The following is a 16445-nucleotide window of genomic DNA, read 5'->3' as shown; positions in this document are numbered from 1 at the left end:
CATGCATTCTAAATAACTTTAAAATGAAGGGAATAAATATGTTGGTAGTTTGGGCAATTTATTTGGATGTATTTAGTTATTGTTTATTAATAAGTGTTGAGTTGCAACTACAAAAATCTGTGGACACCCTCCAACTTTGAGTCTGTGATCATTCATAATGGCTTCTAGCTAGCTTTGTCTTCATATCAATTTTTATGCAATGTCCTTATTTCAATGTGAATATTTGGGCAACTAAAACAGTTTTGAACAAATAATAGGTAAAATTAAATATTTATTTTGGTCAGTACAATCTTCCTAAGAATTAATTAGGTTGCTGGTAAACAAGTTAACTTGAAAAAAAATCCTGAAACCCATAAGATTTTTTAAAACTCTCATGATCACAGTGAAGAAGTTGACTACACTGAAATTATTTTTACAAAGCATCAAAAATGTCTACCATTATATTAAAAAATACGCAGGATACAATTTTGTATTCTACATTTAATTGTGAATGTTATTTTATTTGTATATTATCACTACTGGCCTCATAACAATTTTGCAAATAAATACTACCATTTAATTTATAATTCTTACTTGAAAGCTGTGAATAATTTATATTATTGAAAAACAGCTGAAGTTCAGTACTGATGCTGAAAAGTCCTTCATTGTTTTAGTATCTTAAGATGCCTTAAAAATCAGCGTATCAGTATTAATGCTACAATCAAATAATAAAAACTTGCAATTTTAAAAACAAACAAACACTGCAAGTCACCTATTACAGAGTCTGTCCCATTATTCAAATTACCAAGTATATTTTCATAGCTTTTTGAATTAAAATGCAATAGAAAAAAAAAAAAAAGTGTTTAGAGGTTTCATCTGTCTGGAGGCCTAACAGAATATTTTCTAGCCCCTGCATATATCAACACCAACTCCATCAGTCATTTCCCAGTATAATTAGCAAATAAAAAAAATTTACATGATTAATTCATTTTTCCCAGGACATAATAGCACGTTGGCTAACCAGCTGTTATAATTTGTTTCAATATTTATTAGAAAACCTCACAGTACAGGAGCAATGGCTTTCAATTGATGTACTTCTGGCAGAAATATTCTCAACAAAAATACTTTCTCCATATTCAAAACCAGTAGTTGATTATTCTATTGTGAGAGAAAGCTGTTGCAGACAAAAATCAATCAAATATGCTAAAATGTTATGATGTTAGGAGCCTTGGCATAATACTTTCAAATCATGTATTTTGCCAGTGCATATTTATAATTCATTAGAATGCTTTTTTCTACTTTTTTTTTTTTTTTTTTTTTTTTTTTTTTTTTCCCTCCAAAGTTTCAATCATCAGCATTAGCAATTGAATGAGGTTTTCTCTGAAGAGCATCTGGTTCATCTGCTATGAGTTTCTCTATTAAGAGACATTCCTTAGGAAGTTTATCCAAATTATTATTTCTACATGTCTGGCAAACAAGATTGACTATTCTGTCACAGTTTCTTTATTAATATGGAAAATACTGAAACATAAATAGCTCAGCAATTTGCATCCATGCCTCATGAAATGCATTAAGTGCAGAGCCATACTCCCTTTTGTGTTATGCATCTGCAAAAAAAAAAAAAAAAAAAAAAAAAAAGGATGTTACAAATTCCTGTTATTAGAAATTTAATGCTCCAAAGTTTAGGCCATGCAGAAAAGCTATGTCATTTCAGCAATAGAAACTTCAATACGCTCTTGCCCATCTCATTGCCAGCAGAGTCACATACTTGTTCTGTTTCTTTTTATTATGTCTCTAAAACTTTTGATCAGGTATTCATATAAATTGTTTTCCAAAAATGTCCTGACTCAGCTATTGAGAGACAGCAGCTACAAGTTAACTGAGTATTTCACAGCTCAGTAATGTTTATGCATAACTACTTAACACATTTTCTCTTTAATGAGATAACTGCAACCTACTTTTCCAATGCACAAAATCTTGCAGAGTATTTATGGTGTATGTTGTAATTCCAAAATATGTAGGTTGTAATGTTTATTTCTCATTTTCTCCTCTTTCAGCCAAAAATTCAGCTTTTTTATACTTAACTCTTATCCTTAATACAAAGCAATATCTCAAATTGCAATACAGAAGTATGGTCGTGATCATGTAGACAGTGTCAGAAAAAGCAGACGCAAGAACACAGGGAGCCAGAAATCAGGAGATGCCATACTTTAAATGAGGCTCTTAGAAAATGGCAAAAGAGGAGGGAGGATTCCTGGGAGCCCCCTGAGAGACTTGAGGGTAGCTGCTACCACAGGGTTATGGGCTCATGTAAGCTCTGACAAATGAGGGTAGCTGCCCTTGACCCGGGGTGCCTGGATAGCACCTCTTGCAGCTGCCCATGCTTTGGGAGGGTCAGGCACCCACCTTGAAGCTGGCACTATGAGACCTATATGAGAGCAGGGCCAGGAGCACGGCCAACAGATGCAGCAGCTCATGCAGCAGGTGTGAAACAAGAGTTCCTCATCTGAGTTCCGACCAGCCTAAATGTTCTCAGGTGTGATGGTGATGCACCACAAGGCACATTGCCCAGCAGGGGCACGGGGTCCACGTGTTATCCTCCTCAAGGACCCCCATGAGGGGAGAGGAGGAGGACTCCTCACGGCACTACAACAAATTGTTGCAGAACTGTCGGCATCAGGGGTTTTGTTTCCACGATCGTGGAATGATCCTTTGAGGATCATTGTCTGCTTGGAGAGATGGGACAGGTGGTGGTGGAGGTAGTAACACTCAAGATACAGAGTCAAGTAGTTGCATCATCTTGAGCCATCACTTTTAAAAATGTGTCAAGTCTAAAAATCAAAAATCTTTTCACTGCTTGAACATAAGTAAGTCTGTGCAGAGACTGGGGGCGTACATCCCTGGTGTAACCTGAAAGCCCCAGTTACTGAGTAACGCAGTAGCTGTAGAAAGCTCAGTTTCAAAAACAAACTACAGGGATATGATGTGAAATGTGCTATGAAATTCATTTTTGTCAATTTCCAATGTTTGTGTTTTTTTTTTTTTTTTTCTTAGCTCATTATAAAAACTTCCTCTCCCTTCCAACAGTCATCATTAGTTTTCTGTAGTCACAAATCTTCTGAATTGTAAGAAGAATCAGATGGATTAATGTCACAGAAAATTAAATCACATATTTTATTGTTTACTTGCTAAGGATGAATAGGAATGTGAATTAAAAACAGTGGGCTCCCATGCCTAGAAGCAGCTGCCTTGTCAATATAAAGTGCTTTTATCAGTTTGATGAAGTAGCACTTTTGTACACTGGAGACCACTCTGCTTAGTGAAACACCAACATTAACTATTTCAGGAAACTGTCTTAAAATAAGGAACTTTTAAATTATATGGACAAAGAAAGAACTTCCTAAATTATCTCTGATGTGATGGGCATGCATGTTCATGGAATGGCATGTTTGGTTCCTTCATTCAAGTATGAACGTACTCTTAAATTTTCTCAACAGGATTGAAAACATACAAAAGATGTCACAGCAACACAGAGCAGTTGAAGTTGGCAGGGACCTCTGGAGGCTGCCTGGACCAGTTCCCCTGCTCAAGCAGGGACACCCAGAGCAGGTTGCCCAGGACCACGTCCAGGCAGCTTTTGAAGGTCTCCAGGGATAAGACTACACAACTTCTTTTGTCAACTTTCCTTGAGGTATTTATATACAGTGATAAGATGGATCCAGCATTCTCGTGAATGATCTAGCATTCACACAGCTGATGAAAAAGTAAACTGTTCCATTGTGAAGTCAAATAGGAGACCAAAGGCAGAGTTGCACAGGAACTAGGCATACTAACAAGTGATACCTGCAAAATGGAAAAGAATAAATTTGAAGTCTGATGCATAAAAGGCAGAAAAGACAACAAAATTCTTCAGAGGAGTGCCCACAAGGACAAAATTAAGGTGGAAAAAATTCCAAACTCCAAGCAGGCAACAAATGCAGAAAAGTTTAAATACACAGGGGCCCAAGCCCAACACTGTTGTGACCAACATCAGGGCTGTAACCTGCTACAGCTAGAGTCTGTTTTCTCTGTAGAGAAAGTAGGAAAAGTCAAGATGTGAGATTGGTAGGCCAGTTCCACATATTGGAAAAAAATAAATAAAAATCTGTTATTTAATTGTTAGGTAGTTTCCAAGAAAGCCAGTTGTCTGATTGTAACCCGCATTTGCCTCTCCTGTGAAGTTTTGTGATAAACTTTTCCCTTTCTTCACTCAATAGCCTTTGTACATCTTATTAGAGCACTGAAGTGATTCATTTTACCCCTGCTTCTTGACTTAGTCTTTTTTTGTTGTTGTTTTGAAATTCTGAAATTTAACAATTTGAATTTGATAATAAATATTAAAACAAAAAATTGAAACTGAACAATGAAATTGAACTATTGAAACTAACTCATTTACATCAGACGTACATGTTAAAAGACTACTCTCTCTAGAAGAGGAGCCACTGGCTAACATAGGTGATTTCACTGCAAGACTACTTTATTCAGATAGAGGTTATTTTTGTTCGTTTTTTGTTTGTGAGTAATCTGGTCTTGCAATTAAATCAATTTGAGCAGACTCCTGTCACACTGAGATGCATGGAGCATTAATGGATATTGATAGAGGATTAGGGTCTACAGAAACAACAGATGAATAGACTTGTGTCATGGAGAATTTCCTAGAAGTTAAATAAGTCAATTACGCACAGCTTTAAAGAGCATTAGTTTATTATCTATTCTCCATGTGTTACCTCAGAAACAGTCTAATTATATACAAAAATTTGGAATGTTGAATAAATGCTGATCAATAAAAAACATTTCATAGCTGTTGACAAGGGAAAATTTCTAAACAAACAAACAAAAATCCCCAAATGATAAAGGTTTGATTCTGTGTGTTGCTTATTGCTATGTTTGTGTTCATAGAATGCTTTCAAGTATATACACATTTTTTAAACTCCAGTCCAAAAATGTAACTCAAAAATATTTACATAATAAATATGTGGGAGACTTCATCTTTTCATTACATCAGTTGAACTGATTCTTTAATGAACTATTCAGAACAGAAAGAATTAACAGTTTGCATCAACTCACTGCCATGCTGAGTGACTACTGCTATTGATGGATTTTTTTTTTTCCCTATTTAAAATGTAGTTTAAGATGCATTCAAAATGAAAAGTGCTGATACTGTCTCTTGTCCTGCTGAATCCTGGCTGGACTAGTTCGGGAGACATCCTTCTCCCACTCTGCAGAGTCATCTAGCTTGACATGTAAATACCTTTACACACAGACACAGAAGGAACAAACACGTATCAATCCATTAAAAACTCAAAAGTTTACTGAGTAAAATCAGTATAATTCATGTTTTATTTCACGGTTAATTTGCTAATTTAACAAAGACAAGCTTTGGCCAACTGTTTCCACAAGAAGTACTAAACTTCTTGCTATAAATCCCCATTACTACAGTTCTACCATAGCGAAACACTTCCTGGTAGAATTGTCATGTGATACGTAAATCTGAAAATTAAGTGACATAATATAGTTTAAAACTCTGTTAACATTAAAGCAAAATACAACACGGTACAACTCTTCAGTGATATACTCAAATGTACTGTAAAACGTATACAAAGTCACAATGTACACAAGATCAGTAAAGAATCAGTTCTGCTTTTTGTACTTTCCCTTCCTAAAGATACAGGTTATGTAGAAGACCAAGTTAATTTAGAAGTTGTCTGTATGCATTCCCTTTAAAAGGCAGTGTGTGATAAAAATAACATGATTAAAAGTAATGAACATGTGATGTGAACATTTTCCTTTTTCAATAAAAAAATAAACAACAACAAAACATCTCAGAGAAAGGGAACGCTGAAGCCTGCCATTATATAGCTATGTTTCTCATTCTTTTCTTTAAAGATTAACAGCACACAGAAAATAAGTGAATTTTTATCAAAATACAGCACATTTCTGCTAATATATCAAAAAAATTATTTCCTATGTAAATATTACTGAAAATCAACTAAAAAGAATTAAAATATACAAAGAGTTGTTAAAGGGTTTCAATTAAAATTATTAGAACTATACACAGTACAATAAGCAATAGTTAACATCTCTGAAAGAAGTGCAATAATATTTGAGTTCACTTATTTAAGAAGTACTGCCTATTTCTGCTAGCTAAGTATTTCCTCTCTTTCAGCTCTTTTCCCCAAAACTAAAGGAGGCTGGTGTTTTTGCTAGCTTTATTAAAAGAATTTACTTTTGTACACATGGGTGGAAAAAAGTAACTTATATCTGTTTCAAACTACCAACTTATATGCAAATAAAAATGAACTGCAATAACTGAATATTGCTCCAATGACAGGCTAATCATTAGCCCTGATTAAAAACAGTTACTGGTCTTCTATGGCACTTTTCCCTGGTCCATAACAACCGTGTATTAATTATGACTGCAGATTATGCAGTCTTTATTCAATTACAAAGGAGAAAGAAAAATAAAGTTAATGTTTCTGGTAAACAAAATTAATACAAGCATAATTGAATATTTTATACAGTAATAAGGAACAAAGGCAGCCTGTGGTAAATCACTATTACATTAATATAGTTAGAAACCCTTTAATGACTCTGAAGTGTCTAGTTCACATTTAATGTTACCTGTAGGAACAGCCCTTTAAGAAACGTCATTACGAACTGGTGGGTTGTAAGTACACCCTCCCTTTGCTCTCCATCTCACCACAGCAATTCTCTGTCTCTGTTCAAAGTTTCACAAACTTGCTTTGGTTACCTAGCGCCATGTGTATGGTTTCCTTTTTGATTAACAAGGCAATGCAAAGGCCAAACTAAATCAAGATGACTTTCATAACCCTTTCTGCATTTACTTTGTGTGTGTTCAAATGTGTATTACAGGCAACAACCTTAAAAACTGGCCATTTCGGTTTCATTTTAAAAATATGTAAGTTTAAAATGGAGTACTTTTTATAAAGATAAAAGTATCACCATTTGCACAAAACTGGGGATTTCCACAGCACAGAAAAACCTCTGGGCACATTTCCACAGCACAGTTGAAAAAAAATTGTGTATTCAAGAAAACCCAACTAAACATGAATCACACGTGGCAAATGAATATTCAATGACTACATAAGGAACAAATCCTGTAGAATATCACAAATTTGTAATTACAGTCTTCCTAAAAAACACCATAATCTTATATTGCATGTTCTATTGGTAGACGTACATTCCAGAACTAAACACTTTTACTTCTTTCTTGATTTCAGATTTAGATAGCAGATAGTAGTTTTACCTGACCTTTATTCTGTCCAAACAGCACCACCTTCCATCTACCCATTCATCTATACAATGTGCACATATCGAAGCCAACATTTCATATCCCCTGTTCATATCTACAGAAGTGGTTTCAGCAAAACACATTAATATCTGGTGAATAAAAATAAAGGCAATAAACAGCTACAGGACAGACAGCCCTGCCATCTGTCCATTGGCTACAACCTAGGCTTCTCAAAGCCTCGCACAAAGTTTAGTAATGTGTATGAATTATCCAAAAATAAACCTACCATCTGTACAAAACAACAACACAGGTTTGTTCTTGGAGGAGTGATCCTTAGATTGCTATAATGCTTAAAAACAAGTTTTTTCAGCATATGCATTTCCAAAATGATTTCCTGTATGTTCTATACAGTGGTTTATTCCCCTTTGACCACAAGTTCAGTATTTCATTTCCTGTACAAATTTTGATCATAATTCTTTTCAAGTTCCTTTCACATATAAAAATAGGCAAAATATTCAGTTTCCGTAAGTCCTTCAATGAATCCTGCTGGCTTTTTCCCCACTATCCACAGTATTTATGAAGAAACTTCTCGCACAATGATGAGTTCCACCGCATTCTGAAAAGTCTTTAGCAAAGATACTGCTTGTCCATGATCAATATTTATGAAGCTGTATCCATTAGCCTAAAAAGAAATATTCAGAATTAAGAATGGCAGTCTCATATTTCATGTTAGTTTACTTAAGCTTAAACTAAGTTTTAAATAAATAAAAATCTTATATAAATGCATACAATAAAACACTGCTGATTCTCAGATTACATTGCTGATGCCAGTAGAACATTTAGGTGTACGCTACAAGGAATTAAACAGTTGTGTTAGCCTTGGAAGAATTTTACTCCAAAGATACTGAATATATTTGCACATAACCAAAATAAAAAATAATAAATAAAAAAAGAGCTTTAAATCATTAGCGGCAGGCATCTAACTCTTCAATCTGAGTATGTCTATGCTAAAAAAAGAAAATGAAGAATAGATGGTACATCTCAGTTTAAACACTAGAAATGGCATTTGTGATAGATAAAAGAACTACTGAAGCCTTTAACAAAAAACATTCATGGCATTTTAGGCCCTTTTAGGATTTTATTCCCCTTGCTTGCAGTTCAGACTGGACGCAGCAAACTTTTTTTTTATCTGTTCTGAGCAGAGTCCAGCAGTCAGTCAGGTTGCTCTGTGAAGTTATACAGTCTCTACCCACGGATGTTTTTCAGGACCTGTCTGGATAAATCCCCACGTAACACATTCCAAGCTCTGAGCTGACTGTTTTCAACAGGATGTTGTGCTTCAGACCTCCTGAGATCACCCCCAGCTGCAATTTTCCTATGACTAAGTACCTTTGTCATTCCTAAGACAGGCTTGGCTTGGCAAACACAGGCAGGCCTAAGCAGCCCACAGAAAAGAGGGAAAACATGGCTATGGTTCAACTTCTCAGGGCGTATTGCTGCTAATTCATATTCGGTCTGTGCAGTAAAATCTTGCCAAATGACAATTTGTCCAGTTTGAACTACTGCTGCTGCCAGCTGTGCATCCCACCTTTCTCCCAGAGGTGCTGCCCCTTACACGGTGACAGAGAGGCCAGCCATGGTGTCACCAGAGAGATGACAGAGGTGCCTGCTGAGGCCAGTCATGAGCCTTCGCTACTCATTTTGGAGCTCTGCATGCTCATCCCATTATCTAACACCTGCTGTTGCTACCAGCTGGACTCTTTGTTATAAAGGCAGTAATTTTTAAATCTGTCTAGGGCTGCAAAGAAAGTTTAGTGTATAGACTGTTCAGAGAGCAGTAAGAGCAGTAACCACTCCAAGCCATCATCTGTACAGAATGTGCTAACCTAATATGCAACCGTATCTTAAGACTTGCACACAATTACCTAGACACTGGTCATTTAGGATCTCTCTATAAGCACTCTCAAACTTGTAATGTGTGTAGTATTAAAAATATGTTTTTATCAGAAGGCTAGCTCTGGAACTTAAAGTGTGGCTACAGCACAGTTGAAGTGTCCTGTTAACCTGTTCTCTACAACAGTAAGGCTTAGATAATCCCATTGTATACCTCCTTGACCCTTCCACAAATAACCTGCAAGTTCATTAGACAATTTCAAACGAATCTGACACAGGAGTGGTACTTAATTCCTATAGAAAAAGCCACACAGCTGCAGCCCAAAAGCCATGGCTCTTGAAATAAACTATCTGGGGCTCTCCTGTGGCAGATAGGGTAGCCAGGAGGTATGGGCTGTGAGCAGTCAGGTATCAGTCATCAAGGAAGCGGCTTCTGCCAGTGCTTGCATTTGTCCAACCCCCGTCAGCTGGGGGAGAGGAAGCAAAGGCTGGCAGGAACTGCAGATTGGGGGCGGGAGGGGCAGGATGCAACAGATGTATGCAGCTGGGTAAAGGAGGGCATGAGGAGCTACTGCTCGTGTTCAGACAACTTGTTATTCAGAATACTGCATATGAATGACTACAAATTAAATACCTGAATGATGCTAAAGCCAAATGAACTCACTCATATTCCATACTGAATAACATAAGGACTATTATTATAATCCATGAGGACAATTATCAAAACTATGAAAAATGTTCAGAATTTGAAAAACGATCCAACTGATTAATGCTTCAGCCTGTATCACTTATCCTAATGTTAGATGGAAGAAAAAAGGATCATTACAGAATACTGATATGCTTCTAGAAAGATACTGGCAATCCACACAAAAATTAACCATTCTACTCTCAGAAAAGAAGCAAATTAAAAATCAACTGGTATATTATACATGATAGTTAATTATATGACTACAGTACCTGAATTATTTTATCACCAGGCTGCAGCAACATAGATGCTGGTCCTTCGGGCTGTACTCTGGTTACAAAGATACCCTTGAAAAACAGAGGCGTAAAACATTTTTGAAAACTTATTTCATAAAGTATGGTGTACAGATGTAATTCAAAACATCATTTCAATTTTCCATCTTAAATAGAAGAGAATGCAATACTATTTTATAGGCTTTAGTGGCTGCCATCCTTTTCTGATGTTAAATCCAGGGAAACTGCCTTTAAAGGAGTACTGAAGGGCAAATTCTGATCTGCCTGATGTGTAACTCAAGCCTTTGTTTAATTTGGCAGATGTATATGTCAAGACAAATTATCAACCACTGGAAATAATGCTGTAGGTTAAATCATATTCTCTTTTTGGAGACTTCCTAGGTGTAAACTCCGTAACTCATTATCTCAAATCTGTGGACTGATATCTGGAACATTTTAAGAAACATTCAGTCAGAACAATCCTTTGTGTTGCCATGTGGCTACACAGTGGTCACCCACTACCTTCATTTTTCATAAATAACTTTTCCTCACTTTTCTCCCACCAAGTCCTGGAGTGATTTGTATTTGGAGGATGGATATATATATATATATATATATATATATACACACACACATACACACTTACTTATATTTATATATGTCAATTTCCTTTGGTAAACACTGGAAACATTTGCTAATCAGAATGATTTTAAGATATATAAAATACTCACATCATCTTCAGGTCTGAATGGATTCCCTCTACCACCAACTCCTCCTGATATACTAAATCCAAGTTCAGGATCCTTGTCAATCCTCACTCGAATCTAAGTAGTTACAAGCAAAGTTAGAAGAAATGGAACTTAGATGAACAAAAGCTTTTAAAAAGAAAAAAAATCAAAAGCATTTATCACAATTTGAGACAGTATTGTATCTCAATCTTAATTCAAACCAAGATTTCAATACAACGGCATATCATTGTACGTAAGTCCTGCCCTAATATCACTGCTATTATAATCATAGTAATCTATGTAGATTTTAAATTCAGAGATATTGAGATATTATGTAAATGAATTTAATGACCCGAGCAAATGCACATGGTCATATGGAATAATTTGCTCTTCCTATTTCTTTGCTACTTCTGGCTGAATTTTAAATTAAACCTAGCTCCTACTTTCATTCTCCATTCTACATAATGTCTATCTATAATGTACATATAGATATACATTATAGATATACATATATCTATATAGATACATATAGATATAGATATACATGTATATCTATAATATACATAATGTCTACACAATGTCTATACATAAATTCTACACAATGTCTATCTTTTCTCTTGCCGGAAGAGTTGATTAGAAAACAATTTTACACAAAAAGTGGACATATCCATTCTAGCAAAGAAAGGCAGAAAGAAAAGCTCTCAGTATTTTCTCAAATAACAAAACAATACAAAGGAAACACCTTTAATACAAGAGCAGAAAGAAGGTTACCCACACTGCAAGAAACATTGGTTCAAACAAATAATTGGTTATGAGATTATAACAAATGGTTATGAGAATTTCTTACCCATTCTTACCCTTTTTTATGTCTAACATAAATAAAACAAATTATTATTATCAAACACGCATCAGATGCTCACACTTTTTTTTTTTATTTTTAAATCCTGACTTTTGTTTACAGCTGCATACTTCTACAGTTGCAGATTTTTGAACCATTACAGAGAGCAATTAATAGCTGCAAAGTACTAGAAGTTGTACTGGTACTTTGAGATTTTCAGTTACTCATAAATACTGAGTTGGTGATTAATAAATGTAGTCAAGAAGTAAATTTCTATCTCGGTACAAAGATGCAAGCGTAAGTTGCCGGTCCATTCTGTTAAAAATCTACCACATTTTTCTTTATAACAGACAGATGTCATGCATCCAAATTAGATTTCACTCTTACCTCTTGCTTTACCAATTCATGGCTTTGTCTGGGAGAGCACTGGGACTGGGCATAGGGAGGTTGGTGGGCAACTTTCAACATCAAGTAATCAATTAACTGTTCTCTAGATGGATGTCTTGCAACTGATGACTGAGGAGGGAGATGATGGACTTGGCTGTAGTTTGCCTGAGGTCTTTGAGGCTGGCACATTTGTCCATTTGTCAAAGGTATCTGAATAAAACATGAATATTCTTAATGTCATACATTCTATAAGTAACAATCCTCAATTCTTCCTTAATTATTTCAATATTTCTAAAGTCTGCTTTAGTTTTAGCGACATTACTAAAACTACTGTTACGAATCATGTACAACTGCACTCAGTTTTCATGAGAGTCATCAGCTCTGACACCATGAGGATAAGGTTTAAAAACAAAACCTTATAGTGAGTGGTAATCTACCAGAGCAGACTAGATAAACACTTTTTTTCACTGAGTTACCAAGACTATTATTTTCTGACAATATAATTGACAGTATTGGCACTTGGTTGATCTTCTTACAGATTGCACTTTTATTGCATGAAATTTCCACAACAATTCCCAGTAGAGCATACACAAAACAAAAAAGCCCACACAACTACCATTCAGAAGTTATCCGCTCTCTGAGCATCTTTTGGTGATCACTTCACTCAAAAACCTTCCAAACAGATTCAAGATTTTAATATCAAAACTGTAATGATGGTATTTCCCATAAATGTTATTCTTTTCTTAAACCATCTGTTACTCATTTGATAGGTATAATCACGGCAGTAAGGTCTCAACTTTACTCAACTGTAAAGACATGAGGTTCATTCAAACCATTTCACTAAGGATGATGTTGGTCACAACATTTCTTACTGAAGCCCCAGAGCTACAGGGGGCTCTGCAGCTCCAAGCTGAGATGGGAAGCCTTTTCTTTCTTCCCACTCTTATGAAGCCTAAATAGTCAGTCATCCCTCCTTAGGATTCCCACACTCCAGAAATGCCACAGTCTTGAGTCTGCATATTTTTCTGCCTACTACTGTTATCCCACTAGTTAGAGGATACAAGGATACTAAGATACTCTGTTTCTCAAAACTATAACTGAAGCATGTAAATTTCAACCTTTAACCACACTAGGTGAATGGACAGAGAAACTAGTCTGTTAAGAAGAGTTTCTTTGTCAAAGTGATTCTGAGAAATGGGTATGCATATGTGTGCATATCTTAGATTATCTACGGGTCAGACATATTCAATTTACAAGATTTTCTACTGTCTTTCCTGAAAATCTAAAGCATTATGGGAAAACTATTTTTGTTGCATTATCAGAGGTAGAGAGTTTACAGATGCAACATATATCAATAATGATCCTAATTCCCAATATTAACGTCTATAGAAATGTAATGAGAGCACGGATCATAAAAGGGAAGTCTATTGCTGCATCTTAAATTACACATATCCACTTAGTTTCACTGCAGTAAGTTCTGCCCATATAGATGGTCCTTTGACATGAATACAGAATGCCTTCTATGAATTATAGTTTACCATTGCAATTTCATCACAACAGATTTCAAGCTTGTTCTTTAAATGGTTTAATCAGCTTCAATCTGCTTCCCTGAAATCAATTGCCGTATTCCAATTTCCACTTGCAATTACTTATTTTTTCTGCACGTTTTTTCTTTCTAAGCCCTCAATGAAGGAAAATAAAAACTAACCCCCTTCATATAGGTAAAAACTTTGTTTTCCAAAACCAGGATGCTATTTTTCTTATACTACTAAATACCTGGGTGTAATCCTGTTTTATGTTTTAAAGAAGCCCCAGTTACAAGTGCTATCTCAGCATATGTTTATACAAACAATAAAAAATATATCCTATCCATTATATCATGTAGATAATTACCTGCACAGCTACTTTCTTCAGGCTGTCTGGAGGAACATCTTTGAGACTAAGTGTGGCAGATGAATAATTCTGCTTTCCTGAAATGAACACCTCATCTTGACATTGGTCTCCTGGAGTTGAAGCCTGGGGATACTTTAAACAGAATGCAACAGTATGAATGTCTTCGTATTATTCAAACAACTAAAAAGTTCTCATAAGATGCCCAAAACAAAACATTTTAAGGGTTTTATTATTCTCTATCTTTAAAAAACAAAAGAAGCAAGCTAAAAAAATAAAAGAAAAACTAGCACATTTTTTTGTGTTTATGTAGAAAACATAAATCTTACTAGGTACGATACCATACCCAGAAGATATTGCATGATGTTTACAAATATCAGCAACTGCAGTTAAAAGTTTTCTGATGAATTTATCCTGCTCACTATGGGTACCATAGCATCATTCAAGATGCTCAGAGTTAAGGAGTTGTTTCCTCTCATTTTATTACAAACCAAAGAAGTCATTTTCTTGAATGTCTAAAGTATCTTGCAATACAATTTGTATCATTTGTTTGGTAAAAAAAAAAAAAAAAAAAAAAAAAAGCCAAACATTTTGTTCAATTTTCAACACAGGTCAAATTCAGAATGGTAATCTCTGGTTCACAACATGTACAGCAAAACCAGATGTTTTTATATTCAATAATACACAAAAAAATAATTAGAAAACTCAATCTGAAAAACCTTACAATAAGTTAAGGCATATAAAGTAAAAGCAAAGTATTTTAACACCTATTAAAAATCAGGCACAAATTGTATTTTTCATTGAAAGTACTGTTCATCTCTAGAAGGATAACTATCAATTTAAAGGGCATCTCTCATATTTTATTCTTTCCCCCTCTAAAAATTGCAATAGCCTCCTGTAGGTACTCACTCGAACAATGTGCACACCAGAACCTCTTCCGTCTGCAACACTCAAGGCAACACTACCCTGGCTGCCATGCAGATCCCTAGAGCTGCCATAGTGAAAGCTGCTAACTGCAGCATAATTGGAATTAAAGGACCTAGACAGCATGCTCTGAATAAAGAGGGGACAGATTTAACACAGAGATTAGTGCAGCATGCATAAACCACAAGACATGTTATACGTAGACTAATACAGACATATTCCATTGTCATGCAAGATAAAAACCATGCAAGAACAGGACCACTGCGATGTATAAAACACAACTCAGTGAGTCCTACTTAACCTTTATTTACCGTAAATCAGCATGCAATCAACAGTTTACATGCAGAGTTACGTGTAAATAAAGTCATTCAAATGTTCATGTGTCTGGAAAAAAAACATTGGTGCACAGCTTGTCAAAATTTCTAAGGTTTCAATCAATTTGCAACATTACAAAGTACATTGCAGGAAGAATAGCTGACAGTCAAAGTACAAAGTACCTGTGGAAAACCATTTAATTACCAGTTGTTACTATTTTGTCTCATGTTTTCCCCCTTACTGGTACAGTACAAATAATAGCTTACATACACGCAGAGATCTAACAGTTTGGTTAAGCATTTTTGCTCTTGCAGTGACGTCAATGTCTACAACACATTCTGATAACACTTCATTCAACAATATGAATGAGATATTTGAAGATATTTGAATTCTCATTTAAAGAGACAAAGAGGCCTACAAGAAACCCTGTGAGCATATCCCTGTGCCACTGTAGGCGACAAGCATGCCGCAGGTTCCAAGAGCAGAAGTGACAGTGGCTTGGTCTTGAGCTCCATCACCTTGCAAACCTGACCTCCACAGTATTGGCAAGGGTAATAGAGAGAAAGCAGTGGGCATTACTGTCTTGCCACCACGGACTTCTGTAGTTGCAAGAATGTAACAAAATAAGAAGATGGCACAGAAGAAAAGGAAAATCACCCATCTCGAATGAAGTAATATTAAAACAGTGACATGAACTCACAAAAGAAATAACAATAATACAAGATACACCATAAAAAAAATTCAAAGCAGAGCAAATTCAAAGTTGTTTTTATAAAGTTTCTAATTTTTCTATTAAAAAAAAAAAAAAAGAAAAAAGTATCAATAAAAATATATATAACTAGAAGACTGCAATAATTCTTACAAGTATAAATAGATTAAGGTGTTTGTCTGCTGACTATGCATATAAGCCTGATTTTGAGAAGCCCGTAGCCTTGAGGCAGACATTTGCTTTCATACTACTTTATCTTGTGAAACTAGAACAAGCTAATAATCAAAGTCTCATGTCTCTGCATATTCATTCTCCTCAGATGTTCTGGTACCAGTCATTAGAATCCCCCTTGGAGAACAGTATTTACTGGCAATACATGATATTTCTTGGTCAAGGCTCTTGAATAACCTCTCACACAATGATGTAGTGAGCATTCTTTATTCTCCTCTTCTATACTTTCACCGTTCTATAACCAATGGATGTTTCAAGCTTCCAGACAAAACTCCAGAATTTCTCCCCTCTTAGGAGGACAAA

The 16445-nt window shown here is 35.4% G+C and overlaps 1 protein-coding gene across 2 annotated transcripts in view; it reads right to left on the bottom strand.

The window, feature by feature from the left end:
• Positions 1-6012: 6012 nt before the first annotated feature.
• Positions 6013-16445, bottom strand: part of ERBIN (erbb2 interacting protein) — a 77687-nt gene continuing 67254 nt past the window's right edge. The window contains exons 21-26 of one of the 2 annotated variants that reach the window (XM_032205314.1): positions 14873-15016; positions 13967-14098; positions 12074-12283; positions 10852-10944; positions 10121-10195; positions 6013-7952 (exon numbers count right to left, since the gene is read on the bottom strand). In XM_032205314.1, the coding sequence (XP_032061205.1) occupies positions 7845-7952; positions 10121-10195; positions 10852-10944; positions 12074-12283; positions 13967-14098; positions 14873-15016 (762 nt within the window). In that variant the 3' untranslated portion in view covers positions 6013-7844. The remainder of the gene's footprint in view (positions 7953-10120; positions 10196-10851; positions 10945-12073; positions 12284-13966; positions 14099-14872; positions 15017-16445) is intronic. The other variant, XM_032205315.1, reaches the window with a different exon arrangement.

The sequence above is a fragment of the Aythya fuligula genome, chromosome Z (assembly GCF_009819795.1).
Source record: "Aythya fuligula isolate bAytFul2 chromosome Z, bAytFul2.pri, whole genome shotgun sequence".
In the NCBI taxonomy this organism is placed as follows: Eukaryota; Metazoa; Chordata; class Aves; order Anseriformes; family Anatidae; genus Aythya; species Aythya fuligula.
The sequence above is the reverse complement of the archived record's forward strand: the minus strand, read 5'-3'. Positions and strand labels throughout refer to the sequence as shown.